Here is a 12,716-nt window from a genome sequence, read left to right on the forward strand (position 1 = left end):
CGTACCCTTTTTTTTTTTTTTCTCCCCATTATTTGGTGTATAACTTTTTAAAAAACTTACTCTAGCTTTTTCTAAAAGATCCTCCCTCCACCCCCATGATGATGCCAAATGTTAAGGTCTTCTCTCCAGCTTGAAAACATTTACCAGTTTCTGGTATTTTATTTATATTTTGAGCTTGATAAACAAAAAACACTGTGGGTAGATTCTGAGCTCCTTGAACTGATGTAAATCCCAAATTAATCCAAGTTCTCGATTCACTTCCGATTTACATACTTCTTACAGAGACTACAATCTAGTCCAGCGCAGATTTTTTCCTGCTTAAAATAAATATATTCTAGACTGCTGAAGAGAAAAATAAAGACCACAGAGAGGGAGAAGGGGGGTTCTGGTTTTTTCTACTTTGCAGAATAGGTTTTAGAGTATTGAATACAAATTATCTAGTAATATTATTGTAGAACTGCAAGAAATTGAAGATTACCTTTATAATGTACAAAATATTTTTATATTTTTTTTTCTTAATGCAAAAACACAAACCCTAATTTTTTACATTGGACTAAACCTAACTTTTTAAAGAAGTTTATGCCTCAGAGATTGAAAGTTAAAAAAAAAAACCAAACCTGATTAGTGTGTAGAGCAGCTTTGGGTTTATTCCCTTTATTTAGGTACTTTTGCTTATAGTAGCGTAGATTTTTTAATTCCAGTTTTAGTTTATAAGATCTAAACCTCTTGCTTTATTCCTCTCCTGTGTAAATGTAACTTCAGAAGCACTGAACAAAAGCTACATGCACAAACCTAAAAAGTTTGAATAGAGTCATTTTCAAGTTTGATGGAATAATTTTAACCCTTAGAGAAGTAGCATTACCCGAACTGACTGCCAACTGTACACTTAGTCACATACTTCCTGCGCTCAGAGGGTTAATTATGCAGCACTAGATCAATATGCAATCTGCTCATTTTTAAATTATTTCAGCAAGCTTAGACAACAGCATGCTCCAGTGCTGAGCAGAGGAACTCGGCAGACTCTTCCCAGATCTGACACAGCCTCTTTTTATCACTTGATTAAAAAAAAAAAAAAAAAGCTTAAAAAAAAATATCACAGTGTCTCAGCTCGCCGTTTGTTACTGAGACCCTCTGATGTAAGGTGCTGTAGGAATGTCAGCTACTGCAAACACCACCCATGACAAATCCGTCAGGGTGGCCTGGTGTCACTCACCCTGGGTGTAAAGCTGGCACAACTTTGTACCCAAGTGGCATCTTGTTGGATGCAACACGTAACTTCACAGCAACGCACAGGCAGGTATAAAAGAAAAAGCAGATGTGTCTAAATAACACCAGAGGAAATTTAGGGGAAAGTCCTGAACAGTATTAAACTGCGTATCCCGCCCAAGGGCCCAGCAGTGCCAGCGCACAGACCAGCCGTCGCTCATTTCACAATTCCCTGGGGCTTTCACCCCTTTGTTTCATGGCTCCTTGGGCCCCTCTGCACTGCTGCGGATGCCTGCCTTGGCTCAGGGCACACAGACCAGCAGAAGGCCCGTCTGTATTGCAGCCTCCTCCCATCGTTATTTCATGCAGTTCTTGCAAAATCCCCTGGCCCCCTCTCCAGGAGCCCTTCCTCAGGCATTCACAGCACAGCAGCGTTTCCACAGCCAGTTTCTGGCAGGGTTCTGTGCTCCGCTCTCTACGCACAGGTCCGTCGCCAGACCTGACCCTGTGCTGTCACCTACCATGGTATAAACTCAGAATATCTGCTTGGCATCCTGTAACATGTTCAGTTTATACTGGTGTAACTGAGAAAATTTAATTTTGCTTTTTTTTCCAAAACACACAAGATGAGAATTTTAAGCTGCCCATTTCTGAGACAGAACAGTGAGCAGGACCAACACACCCCATGGCTGATAACCAATGCCAAAACAAAGCTCCTTGTATTGATACCAAAAAAGTATCTTTAGAAACGCTATATGAAGTGTTACTATTTTGTGTTCTCTTTTTTAATAGAAGGAAAACTTTGCCCTTACATTTTTTTCATTAGAATATTTTTTTTTTTAGTTCTTTTACAGCAATTTCAATTTCAATTCTTGAAATACATATTTGAATTCCTGAAATCAGTTTGAATGTAGAAGTCATGGAAGTACCACTTCATTAAACCAAGTAAAACCACTGTATGTATGTAGCAGGGATAAATGTTTTGCAGCTGTACTTTCATTTGTCCAATGACTATCCATCATTTGTTGTAATTTTTTTACTTCATTGAGTTTGTATTTTTTGGCTTTTATGTTCAAAATATGTTTATAGCTTTATAAATAAAGTAATTGCCAGACTGGCTATTCAAAATAGGCCACTGGAAGTTACAATCCTATCAAACTCTCAAATAACTATTTCTTACAATTCCAGAAGGTTCCTGCCTTCCTCCCCACCCTCCTTTGGCATTTGTAGGTATGAAGAGTTTTTAGAATAACTGCCCGTAGTCTTCAGTGGGTAAGACTAAAACAGGAAACCACGACTAAGAAGAAAATACCTCCTTCTATGATCACCGACACCTCCCTACCCCCACATTTCATCACTTCAGCCAAGAGCAGCTATCCCTGATCATGCCATGACTTTAAATAAAAGGTCAAGGCAGCAGCACACAAGTTAAACAGCAACACAGTTTAACAGTGGGAAACTGAACATTCTCTCACCCTTTCAAGAATTTCAAGGTACACAGCTGGTGTCTGTTACAGCAGCAGGCAGCTATCAGGTCCAGCCAAAGAGAAGGCATGGAGCAGTCACCCAGGGATCCAAACCTTCATCAGCACCTTCATGAAGAGGGTGCTCCCTAGAGCCTAGCACTGAAGAGGGGGAAGACAGCTGAGAGGGTGTGCCTCCACAACTCACGTCACACTGACACACGTGCCAGGCAGCTACAGAACTTAAACGGGATGAAGGAAGTGCTACAGGGGAATTTCAAATAGAGAAAATAATGGTATGGAATCCTACCTGCCAGGACTACTCAGAATACTGAAATCTGTCAGAGCTGTACAATGCTTTGAGCACACAAACTAGCCCTTTCTCCTGCATGCCACTATGCTACACCTCCCTGCTTGCACCAGTACCAATAGCCAACTGGAGCTTCAGCAAAAGCCCCACTGCTACAGCATTTGACACCAAGGGTTAGGTTTCAGGCAAGCTGTTCTCATTAGCAAGCCTTGCCACACGATTACAGGTGTTTTATGCAGGTATGCAAACAAAGCAGAAGCAAGGTAATGAGGAAAACAAACTATGTGTCTTCATCTCACCCTACAGCACAGTGAGGCATCCATGGCTGCTAACACACACAGATCCTACTCTGATGACAAGCACCTGAAGGGATTTATATAGGTTTCCACCACTGAACACAATATAGGCTCCTATATGAGCAACACAGCACTCCAAGGATGAAACTAGTGTACTCTGGAGCACAAGTGTCACACAGATTTACTTCTGGTAAGAATCCAGGATAAACTGAATACTGAACTACAAATATGGCCACAAAGAACTGTCATCAGAAGATTTTCTCTAATAGCCCTTAGAAACTGGTGTGTTGGTTGTTTGCAATACAGAATGTTGGAAACGCTTCATCATATGTCCAAGTCTAGCACTGGAGTGTTTCATGCCCGCTGACACTAAGGTGCCCATATAAAACGCACACCAGCACAAAGGCAGGCCCAGCAACCTCATGAATAAGCAGATGTGAGCAGCAGCTGCATCCAAAGCATGAGTTTGAATGCTGCTTTAGAGCAAGTTAGGAATGCTTTCATTAATGGTTACCTCAAATATCACCTAAAAACCATCAAAAATATATCCATCTGGATTGCTTGATAATAACTTCTGACTTAATTTGAGAAGCTGCCCACTGTGTCTGACTAGTGGCTTGCATTAGTCATTTAACAAAATCTTTACGTCTGTTTTATTTCAACTAACCACTGCCTCTGTGCTATGATTTGTACACTCAGTAATAAGCGACAGCAAGATTTTCTAGCTTCGAATAACTAGAACCATTTGCAAATAAGTTTAAAAGCCCTTTATTAATTCCGAAGGGAAACACTGATATTTAAAGTGAGATAAGTATGTTTATTAAGGTTCATTCTACTCTAAGGTTTATACAGAGAATGGAATGCAATACAAGCTAAGAGCACACCTCAAAGATCTACCACACAACCATCCCCTACTCCCTATAAGGGAACTGTAAAAAAAAATAAAAATCAGAAAACCAGTTACTGTTTAACTAGTTGCAAGTGGCTTTGTCCAAAGAAGATAAGCTTGATATTGCATTAGGTTTTATGCAATATTTAAGTCTCTACAAGCTGAAGTACCACATACAGAGGCATAAGATTTCCTGTGGACACATAAAACCATGTTTTAAAGAGCTACAGCACAAGGGTTGTTTAAAATTGCCTAAAAACCAGCCACTAATAGCATGCACAGGTCAATAATATTAACTTTGGTAATGTCAGTCATTTTTGGTCAAATCTGGACTCCACTTTTAACAGGAACTTGTATAAAAACACACCCATCCTGTGCATAAAGCAACACATTGTTCCTTTGCAATCAGCTAGAGGCAGGTCTTCAAGACATGGTTGAAGTAATCAAATTGAACTCAAGAGCTTGCTTAGTTCTAGATCACATCTGTCACTAGTCTACAAGGTAAGACTAACAGGACAAAAAAAGTGGTCAAATATTTTTCCTTTTTTTAAATGTAGGACAAGAACCATCTTGAAAGTTATATAGCTTTAGGTTACACTAATTTTCCTGACAATGTTTTAAGAAGAAATCAGTAACTTTTTACTTTACCTAGTTCCCCAAGACACATTCTAGTTTTTCTTTCTGAAGCTATCAATACCCTGTAAATACAAGTGTTTCTTTCTTCTTGAGGAAGAAGTCATAGGTGGTTTTATTTACAAAGGAGTCAATCCTTAGCATTATAACTGGACTTGAGCAGTTTAGAAGTGTAATGAAAATTATAACCTTGAAGTGCTACTTTCCATACAGAATCCACACTTAGTTCAGTTTTATTCATTGCAGAGGAAAGTAAAAAGACATCCAATTACACTAGTAAAAACTCAGAAGATTTAACTTTGTACTCAAAAAAACACTACACATGCAAAGGGAACAATATCCTGCTAACACAACTTCATTTGCTGCTGCATTTGTCTAATATTAACAATTATGAACAGAGCAGTGCAACTAGTATTTGGAACAATCCTTACAGTGTTCGAGTGTCAGGCACAATACTTCACTTCTCTTCACACCACTGGTTCTCTTTACGTACCTAAAAGAACATTTCAATTATTAATATGGTACAGTGAACTTCTAGAAGTTAGCTGTAAATTAACATAAGCATTCTGGATTACATATTGCAGGATGGCATAAACTCAGAAGCAGCTTTTATTTTTCATGCAGGGTTTGTAATTAGAAAGTCAGAATTTCAAACTGATCTGTTTATCAATACAAACCAAGAACTTTCTCATGCCTAGATTTGATCTATATTTTTTTTCCACCAAGTAAAGTGAATGGACTAGCATTCTTACTACAGCTCCAAAGCAGCAAACAAATTTTGCCACAAATAATGGTACATGCTTTCGTACCAGACATACATTTGATCTAGGAAGCAAATATGCTTTGCTGTGACCTTTTCAGGTAACAGGCTGCAAGCACTGCAAGGTCTCACACTAGTAGCAACACAATTAGGAGGAGGTGATGCATTAGTTTACGTTTACTGTTAACAAGTCAGTTGCAACACACATTAAATTATAAAGCAGCACACAATTCAGCACCAAAAAAACCCGCTAAATTATAATTAGACCCGATCAAGTACCTGTGCTTCTTCCTCCTCGGTGAAGTCATTCTTAATATTGAATGTCTTGCGAATTTCTTCTGGAGTTTTCCCCTTGATCATATTTGCAACTGTCTTGCATGTGACATCAAGCAAACCTTTGATGTCCAAGTAATTTGCAGCCTGTAGAAGAGTTGCCAAAATTAAAGCCTCTATATCAATATTCTGCCTCTGTAGATGTACTCCCAAAGTTATTCTACAATTTCAGTGTAAGCATAAGTGCAAACAGATCCTCTCCACTTTAAGAAGCTTTAGCTGGAACCTCAAAGTAACAGTACCTACAACTCACTCACCAAACAGAAGGGAAAGTAATTGTACTACAAGAGACACCCTCCCACCTCTTTTTTTACAAAGGGCTTTCAGAAGCCTGCAATCATCTGAGATTTTCGGTGCTGAAGCACTGTTAACTAGCTAAGACAAGTAATGCTGGCTCACAGAACAACATAAGATACAGATTTTAAAATTCAAAGCAAGATTTTAAGTTGTATGCAGAGCTCCAGAACTCCATTTCAGTAATAAACCCTCAACTAAGACTCGAGTCACAAGAAAGAAGACAGCTGTAGGGCCCCATATTCAGAAAAGTATATTATTTGATAAATGAACAAGTTTAATCTACTGCCCAGCATTAGATTAACAAGCATTCTAACATCCCAACAATTTCAGCCAGACAATTGCCATAACTACTTGCCCTCCCCACATCCCCCCAGTGAAGAAGTTATTCAAGAAGCACAAAAAGTACACAAACAGAGCACACTTCCCAGGCAGAGCCTTTACACTTCTTGAGGATACTTACCAGGATAAGTTCAAAAAGTGTTCCTTGGTCTACTTTCAGAAACTCCTGATCCCACACAGGGATGTCATCTGTTCTTTTTTCTTTGTTCTCATCATCCTCAGGAGGAGGTGGATCATCCTTGTGATGGGTGCACCACTGAATCACCTAATTATGGTTTTGATATTAAAGTTTTATCCAAATGATTCTCCCATTAGACCACAGCTATAATTTCATTTTAGAAGAACTGTACCTTCTTCTCTAGATTAATATTAGAATACTGTATGCTTCATTGCCCAATATTTTCATCTTAGAACAACTGATCCTGAATCCTGAAGTAAAACAGCCTTCAAGAATCCCATCTGAGACAGTACCTTGTTAATTACTTATCTTAAAAGCAAGGTGCTGGTGTTATGAAGTTATTAAACCCTGTGCTAACACATGTTAAGACTGCACAAAGGAAACCTAACCCTCATTTTGCAGTGTTTAATCTGTTTGCAGAAACAATTCTTATGAAGCAGAATACTACAGAGGGGAAAAAAATAACTACCAACCAGCCGGACATGTTCACCACGGTACAAAGTTCACCTGGCAAAAGTCTGCATGTTCCGAAGCTTGGTGCTTTTTTAAAAAAACACCATCTCATCACCCAGACAATTAAAGGAGTAGGGATCTACTGCAAGTAAAATCCTGTTCCACTTTGCCAACCTGAGACATCACAAGTTAGAAGTTATTTATGTGTATGTTCACTAGGAAATAATTCCTAACCCTGTATTTATCCCAAAACAGTCCAGCACTTATTTTGGCACAACACTTCCTATTTCAGAGCAAAAAGCATCTTAGGCAGCACTATACTTGTTCGCTTTTCTCACTTGACCCAACAAGCCTGCCTGGCCTCCAGCTGCTGCTCCAGATCACCCCTGTAGGTCTTCTACCATTAGCTGCCTGCCCACCCCACCCCAGGTCTCAGATACCCTAGATTCTGTGTTCATGCACCTCAAATTGATTAAGCTTGTAGCTAGAGTAAGAGAAGTATTTAACACAATATTTCATAATGCCCAACTCCAACATGAATTTCACATTTCACTACTGTCCTACAATACCACCACTGTCAGCATCTTACCTTTTTTAAGATAGCTGCATTAACATTTGGAAGAGGGACTGGGTCATCATCACCTTCATCATCCATTCCCAAATCTAAAAATGGAAAGATGACTAAGCAATCAGCAGGCACAACCATTTACTCTTCTCTGAACTGGGCTGCTTCACCAGTTCTCCACTCTTGTAACGACACTGAAGCTGAATGGATCAGTAGCAAAGGATCTCCAACTGGCGAGCTCAGAAGCTTTTAGAAAGCTTCAATGAGGCTTTGTGGAACCACAGTTGCATTATGCATACTAGGTTATACCAAGTTTAGACTAAGGAGCTAATAATGCTGCCTCATCAAATGAGAGCATCACCAAACCATCGGTTAAGCAGTCAGTTACCTGTTAGAGCAGAACTGGCTAGTTCAGTGTTCTGGGAATAGGGTATTTTGAAGAATCAAATATTTGTGTATTTTTACCACTTTCAACAGTTCAGTCCACAAGTTAAACCAAAGTGTTCTGTTGAGATCTCCCACTCAATTTGTTATTAAATAAGAATTGAGATCTACGGTGGTAAGCAGGGGCAATGTTCTGTCCTCCATAGGAGCAGTAGATGCTGTAGACACAGGGATGGCAGTTACCTGGCCTCTGAAGCACTTGCACTGATTCCCACCAGCTGAAGAGGTTCACATGGCATGACAGCAGCACAAATCCTTCAGTCAAAAAAGCACTTATAAAGCATGCTTCTGACACTTGTTTTAAAAGCTTGTCAGCATGCTCAAGGTAAATTTGGATAAAGTTTGTCACTTTGTCCCCTCGATATGATTAAGGAATCAAAGTAAAAAACTGAGAGAAAAACTATTAAAATTTTGACTTGGTACACAGAACAAAGACCACATTTGCCATCTTTGATTAGGGAATATGCCTTTTTTCTTATACAAATGCTAGCAGTTGGGTGACACCCTAGATGTCAAAGATTAACGTCTCATTACAAGTTATGCAATTCAGTAACTACACAAACATTCACTCATTACATGCATACCTGAGCCAATTCTACATCACCAAGGAACTTCATTTTTAAGAACAGATGACTGTCACAACATCAGCTCTGATCAAATTTGTAGATATTAAAACAGCATGTACTTCTGTATGCAGGCAAATCAACTGCTATTATTAGTGGCATATTAATTGGTAATACTTTTTGTTTAGAATAACTAACTTCACAGATTCAGAAACTAAAATACTGACAATAAAGGGAATACTGCATATGTCACCAATTACTGGAAACTTCAAATGCAGACTTTGAACATGGTGGCAGATATGGTGCAAGACATAACCAGTCTAAAGTTGTCAGTATGGGGAAATGACTAAGCTTGAGATATTGCTTGAATTAACTCTGCTCAACTCAACCCCATCACCTCCAAAACAGCCATTTCATCTGTTACCAGAAAATTGAGATTTCACTGGTGGTCTCACAATGCTCAACCCAACCCCACCTTTCAGCTCCTTCCCTGCCAGCTGCAGCACCTGACTCCCATTTATTAACTGATGTTAAACCAGCTGTCTGCAAATACATTTCACCTGTACTAGGAGACTGGTTCTCACCCAGACTAGCAGGAGGGTAGTTTATAGTGCTTAGCTTACAACACCCACCCCATTAACTTCCCCTTCATTAGTACCCAAGTGTCACCAAACACCAACAGTGACACAGCATTTGCAGGAGAAAACCGAGCAGGGCTGCGCTCCCTAATTTATTACAACCAGTTGCAGCTTCCTGCTCATGTTGCTAGTCATGTTCAATAGCATCTTAACAGAACGGAAGTGTTCAATGCTCAGGGTATTTCAACCTTATTTTATTGTTCTTATGTATAAAGTATCACAAAGATTTATACCCAAGAATATAATTTTTAGTACATCTGCAAAAATATTTTTCCAAGTTAATTCATGAATACACCCAAAAGCTGGAGAAAACACAGTAAACAATGAGGATTTGCACTAGAGGGATTAGACACAGTGTGCTCTGTATCCTCACCATCTGGCAGACTTCTCCTCCCCCACCAGGCATTCTTTTGTTTTAAATTTATGTCAGCAGGAGATCAGAACTAAATATTTATCCCAAATAATTTAACTGCATCTATAAGCTCACAGTATAGGTTTTGCTTTAGCTCTTTAACCATCGCATTGGTTTATTATCTCCCAGCCCATTTAAAAGATATTTACATCATAGGAGATGTTTGTATGATTACATAAACCGAGGTTTTTATATTATTAGAGGTTCTGTTTGCTTAACTTTTACAAAACTGAAGTAGGCTGCAGGCAAGGCAGTGGGATGCTTATATTTTACTGGCCTCCCTGTAAGTGCTCTTAAAGAGGTCTGAACTTTAAGCTTTCTGCAAGAGCACATCCACTCAAAACAACAAAGCTACAATTGTTCCAGCTGCTCTGACATGGGACAGCAGGCTGCTCCCCAGACCTGGGAACCCTTTTTCAGCACAGTACCAGTTTGTCTCCTTTGGTCACAACTCCTGTTCCAGAGGCTTCCTCGAATACACTGCTACCTCTGCACGAGCTAGCGATCCTCAAGGCTCCACGCTCTTACCTTCCAGCATAGTCTTTATAGTTACAGACTGTTTTGCAATTTCAACATCAACTTCAAAGATCTCTCCATCTGAACTCTGCAGTTTAATTGAAGGCATCTACAAGAGAAGGACAGTTACTTCCACACAATATTCAGCAAATGTTACAAGTTCAGCTGACTCAAAGATCACCTTTACTATTTATATTGCTTCTTACCAACAGCAGATAGTCCAGTGCCACTTAAAGCACACTCAGATTATTCACTGCTTGAATCAACAGGCCTAAATTCATTAAACCTCATGCTTAAGAAACAAAGATTTATAGAAAGAAGCCTAACACCCAGTTAAGAGATTTTTTTGTAACTTGAAAGCACAAAATACACAAAATTTATTAGTCCATAGTGCTTATATTTTTTACAGTGCAACACTACGCCATCTTTCATCTTTCAACAACCCTTCCAAAACACTACTTGTCTTCAAATCCAAACAGCTGCTACTCACTTTGATTATTCAAATTAAGTCAGATTTCAAACACAGTTTTCAATTTATAGCCTCTGGAACAGAATCACAAAATTGAGGTTGGAAGGAACCCCTCTAGACAGAGTCTAGTCCAGCCTCCCTTGCTCCAGAGTCAAACAGACCAGGTTACTCAGGATCAAAGGGTTTCTTCAGAAAAGTGGTTTTCTGAAGACACTAAAAAGCAATATATCACTGCAAGGCAGGCTTTCAGCACTCAGCATAGCTCTTACGAAATAGGAAGTTAGACCAGCACTTGGTTAGCATTAGGAAAGATGAAGATGACAACCTATTTCAACAGTTTTTCAAGCTGTGATAAGACCTACAATAGAAGCAGCAGACTTCAAAGATGTTACTAGCAGAAAAAACAATCTAACTTTACAAGAATGCTCCTTTACAGATATTTAACAACACAACCCCAGAAGTTTTTGTATGCATTCAATACAGCAGCTAGCAGGTTACAACTTTTGCCTGAAACAACACAAAGTCTGTTCAGGTATCAATGCACTTGAACCAACTGACCTGAAGGAAATTATAAACATAACTGGGTGGCCACATAAATTTTATAAATCAGTTCTCAGCAAACTAGCAGGATTTGTTACAAGTTCCTTTACCACTCAAAATATTTGTTAGCAGTAGATCACTGCCACAGTTTATTTTTTTTCCTCAAGTAACCTGCTTAAAGATCTCTAGAGCATGTATTTGTAAATACAGCCTGCAAGGCACTGTAAAGAGAAACTCTAGAAACAAAGAATTTCAAATTCATTTCATGTAATTTTTAAATGTTCTCCCCAGTCAAGCCTAAGCGCTAGGCATACTAGTTCCTTACAGTAGCACTTGAACTACCAGAACTGAATTAGCTGGATCACTTTCAGCAAACTTCCATTATCCCTTTCTGAATGCCTCCTGGAGCTCATCAGTAGGGCTGAGTCTGACAGTACTGCAACAAACCCAGTCCAATGGAGCCCGGCCAAGGCATGTTATTAAGCAGCTCACACCAGCTTGAAATCCTCATTGCTTTAATTTCCATTTGGCAGAGCAAGGAGCTAGTTAATGTTTACACAGCAATGTAACTCTATACAACAGCGCTAGTTCTAATTAAGATGGGTGTTCTGGAGGGACACAGCCATGACTGTTCTAAAGATACAAAAGATATATATACACAAAGCCACAAAAATAAAATTCAGATTAAAACATAGTTCTGAGGTTGTAGGGTGAATGAGGCTCTGAAAAAAAATTATTTAGGCATACATGTCAGATGTAATGCATCTGCTCTTGCAGCGATTGTCTGAGAACACTCAAGAACAAACCCAGCTTCAGATGCCAGCCTTCCTGTGCTTGTGTCTAGGATTACATAATGCTGCCCAACAGAGCCAGCAAGACAGGGATGCTGCCTTAACGAGCCAGGCCTGCAAGAATATTTGCTGTGAAACCCCTCTATCACTCAACCCCCCTTTTACCAAGGCCTTTAGGCTACTGTTCAGAGTCTGAAAGAGGAAGAATGAAGTTAATCTACTGCATTAGCACTGATAACAGAGCAGGATTTCATCCAACTGTCAGTATTTTTATACCACAGAGCACAGGCTCCTGGAAGAAAAAAACAAAGTCATTTTTAGCAAACTGCAAACAGCCAGCCCTTGCACAGCAACACAGCGGGGTGACTAAGCACACCAGTCCCCAGAGCTCTGTTGGACAACTGCAAAACAGGTCGGGAGCTACTCAAAAGGCAAACCTGAAGAGCAACGGTAATTTGCATGTACAAGCCTGAAAGGCAGCGCTCAGCCACCTCCCCCTGCGCTCCCCGGGAGCTCCGGACCCCCACAGCCCCCCGGCCAGCTGCCCGCTCCTCATCCCTCCGCGTCTCCGGGGGGAACGCTGCGTTTGTTCAGCGAACCCACCCCCGCGATGCTCCCCTC

The 12,716-nt window shown here is 39.9% G+C and overlaps 1 protein-coding gene across 1 annotated transcript; it reads right to left on the bottom strand.

Annotated features, from left to right (window-relative positions):
* Positions 1-4,024: 4,024 nt before the first annotated feature.
* SKP1 (S-phase kinase-associated protein 1) lies at positions 4,025-10,419 on the bottom strand. The gene is made up of 5 exons (XM_010074964.1): positions 10,308-10,419; positions 7,747-7,820; positions 6,648-6,791; positions 5,837-5,977; positions 4,025-5,290 (listed from the first exon to the last, which is right to left on the bottom strand). The coding sequence occupies exons 1-5, from the start codon at positions 10,402-10,404 to the stop codon at positions 5,255-5,257; spliced, it is 492 nt and encodes a 163-aa protein (XP_010073266.1). The 5' UTR covers positions 10,405-10,419; the 3' UTR covers positions 4,025-5,254.
* Between the last annotated feature and the right edge of the window lie 2,297 nt (positions 10,420-12,716).

The sequence above is a fragment of the Pterocles gutturalis genome, unplaced genomic scaffold (assembly GCF_000699245.1).
Source record: "Pterocles gutturalis isolate BGI_N339 unplaced genomic scaffold, ASM69924v1 scaffold34001, whole genome shotgun sequence".
In the NCBI taxonomy this organism is placed as follows: domain Eukaryota; kingdom Metazoa; phylum Chordata; class Aves; order Pterocliformes; family Pteroclidae; genus Pterocles; species Pterocles gutturalis.

What these genes read in the sequence shown, in the direction of transcription:
- SKP1 (XM_010074964.1), bottom strand. Translation starts at nt 10,404, where the DNA reads ATGCCTTCAATTAAACTGCAGAGTTCAGATGGAGAGATCTTTGAAGTT. An exon ending in TATAAAGACTATGCTGGAAG is followed by an intron (nt 7,821 to 10,307) that starts GTAAGAGCGTGG and finishes TTCCATTTTTAG; the next exon opens with ATTTGGGAATGGATGATGAA. An exon ending in CACTTTTTGAACTTATCCTG is followed by an intron (nt 5,978 to 6,647) that starts GTAAGTATCCTC and finishes ACTCTTCTACAG; the next exon opens with GCTGCAAATTACTTGGACAT.